The sequence below is a fragment of the Adiantum capillus-veneris genome, chromosome 12 (genome assembly GCF_014529385.1).
Source record: "Adiantum capillus-veneris isolate H3 chromosome 12, ASM1452938v2, whole genome shotgun sequence".
NCBI classification, from domain to species: Eukaryota; Viridiplantae; Streptophyta; class Polypodiopsida; order Polypodiales; family Pteridaceae; genus Adiantum; species Adiantum capillus-veneris.
In genome coordinates, this window is record NC_140942.1 from 31904842 (window position 1) to 31907481 (window position 2640).

The 2640-nt window shown below is 45.4% G+C and overlaps 1 protein-coding gene across 1 annotated transcript; it reads right to left on the reverse strand.

Moving 5' to 3' along the window:
- Positions 1 to 1321: 1321 nt before the first annotated feature.
- Positions 1322 to 2209, reverse strand: LOC147445532 (uncharacterized). The gene is made up of 2 exons (XM_086526056.1): positions 1853 to 2209; positions 1322 to 1753 (listed from the first exon to the last, which is right to left on the reverse strand). Exons 1-2 carry the CDS (start codon positions 2207 to 2209, stop codon positions 1322 to 1324), a joined length of 789 nt encoding a protein of 262 aa, XP_086382182.1.
- Positions 2210 to 2640: the final 431 nt, after the last annotated feature.

Consider the following 2640-nt stretch of genomic DNA (forward strand, 5'->3'; position numbering starts at 1 on the left):
ATAGAGGCAGTCCAAGAGGCATCAGAGCAATATCTAACTAGCATATTCAAGGATTCGAACCTATGTGCCATCCATGCAAAGCGTGTAACCATTATGCCTAAGGATATGCAGCTTGCTCGCCGTTTGCGCCATGAGGAATAGCTTGTAATTAGGCATCAAACCTTTTTGTATTTACAGAACTTCCAAGATTGGGAAGAATATGAATATAAGCGTCTTTTGATTGTATACCCCACTCTGTGCATTGTATTGGGAAGAATTTGACTATAAGCGTCTTTTAATGTATACCCCACTACGCATTGTATTGCTTGAATTCTATACCATGTGATGTAGCACTGGTCCATGTTTTGTCTACCTTCTTTTGTATGTATGTAGCCATTAGCTTGTTATTGTGAAAACTTGCCTACGTTAAGCACCTTGGCTAAGTGGGGCATGCACTTCCTGATGCATCCATGCTATGTGAAGCATTGAAGCAAGGAAAAACTCACTACTGCATGAAAAAAGCATCTAGAAAGTCTTGAAAATGGCTTGGAATGCCCCCAAAGTGGCTGCCACAAGGGCGCGCATTTGGGGCTTCCAGAGGCATATGGATGGACAAAATGCGAGCCCTTGTGGCAGCCTTTTCTAGGGCATTCCAAGCCCCTTCCTATGGTTTCTAGAAAATTTTAACAAGCAATAAGGATATTTCATTTGCTTCAATGCTTCAACTAGCATAGATGCATTTGGAAATCATCCCCCCTTAGTCCATGTAGCATAGAAATTCTGAAGGATGGTTATTGCAACTGTAAAGGATATGGCCCTATACTCCAAAATGGGCTAGAGATGCTCCAAAATGAGCTGCCACATGGTTTCCCCATGTGATTTGGTATTACAACTTTAAGTAACTGAGCCTAGTCCAAGATGGGCTTGAGATTATCCCAAATGAGCTGCCAAAACATATTTATCTCTTGTCTTTGGGTTTTGCACATGTAATGTACCTCGGTATGCTCCTAAATGGGCTTTACATGCTCCAAAATGAGCTGCCACAAGGGCACGCATTTGCCCCTTTCATTTGCTAATGGAAGGCCCAAATGCGCGCCCTTGTGGCAGCCCATTTTGGGGCCTTCCAAGCCCTTCAGTAGGCAAATCAATAACTTTGGAAGCCTAACATATAAAAAAGTATGCATATTAATATTTTTAAGACCTGCCAAACCCTTTAGTACTCATATCAGAAATTATGGTGCTTCTCATACACAATGGAAGCCAAACATATAACAAATTCAAAACCTTGCAAGTAAGAGAGTCGTAGACACCAAAGAGTAGTTTTCTTAAAGAAATCAATGCTTTACATGATATCCAGCTTTTGCTTTAGGATCTTTCGAATTACAATTTTCTGGCGCTTGGCCTTTTGGGGTGGCTCCATGTTAAGTAAAGTGGTTGTGATTTCTTGGGTGTCATTAACCCCTACAGCTTGGTTCATGCCGACATGGGCGATAAGGCGCCCGTGAAAGTTAACGCTGAAAGTGGACATTGCAAAATCTTTCTTTACAAGCACTACAAGGTTGGCCGATTGGGCAAGGGTTGTTAAGCACAACGCCTTGGAGAGTGAACGGAGAGAAAAAATTTTGTAGCGACCATTGGGAGAGTAGTCGGCAAGCACAAACACCACGACACCAATCGGAAGTGTGCCGAGGTAGTGAGCAAGTGCCGCTTGAGGTCCAAACGGAATCCTCCTCCCCCCTGACCGTTGCGCCCAGGAGTCAACCTCCAAAACATCCTGCAAAACATAGGTTTTTTGTGAGAAATATGGCAGAGAATTATGATATAACATTAACAAAATCATTTGTAACAATCAAATGTAAGTGAGCATCTATACCTCTTGTCTACGATCCTCCTCATCAGCATCTGGGTGGAAGTAAAGATCCACACTTGACTTTCCCTTTGGATCAAGAAAAACAGGTGTTGCAGCAGGTGATGGTGAATCCACTCCTGTGCGTTTAGACAAACACATGGCTTGCATGGCCACAAACTCCTCCTCAGAGACCTTGGCTTGCTCAGCCACTGCCACCTTGGCTTGTGCGATCGCCACTGTGTCCGCCAAAGTATTCCCCATGGACAGTAGGAGATCATCGTCATGGGAGGTGGTGGTATCAACCTCAAACTTGCCATAGGCATCAAGGATGGCAAAACACTCATCCATGCGAAGCTCAAAGGATTTCTCCAGATCGTGCATAAACACAAACTCCTCCCCACCCACCACAATGGAGGAGAAACGGGTAATCTCTACCTTAGGGATGGCTTCCCGAGTGGTGGTTCCTACTGGTGGTTCCGAGGATGAACCGATAGATGGAGAGGCCTCCAAGAGGCCTTGAATCCCTACAGGGTAGGTCAAGGCAAGCGTCCTCTCCTCTACGGATGTGTCAATGGCCGCGGGCTTGGGGTCCATCACACATCAACCAGTACCTCGCCGATCTGCAAGTGTGGTAGCACTACGTCAGGGCCTGCTGGGCACTCATGAAGGAGGAAGATCATTATGGCCTGGACAGAGAAAAAAGTGTTTCCGATCCTTCCCTTACGCATTGCTCGCACATCGTCAGCTTCAAGCCGCACATATTGTCTGGCGGGTTGTGCTATGGTGGCAAAGCGTGCAAGCCGCTGATGAAA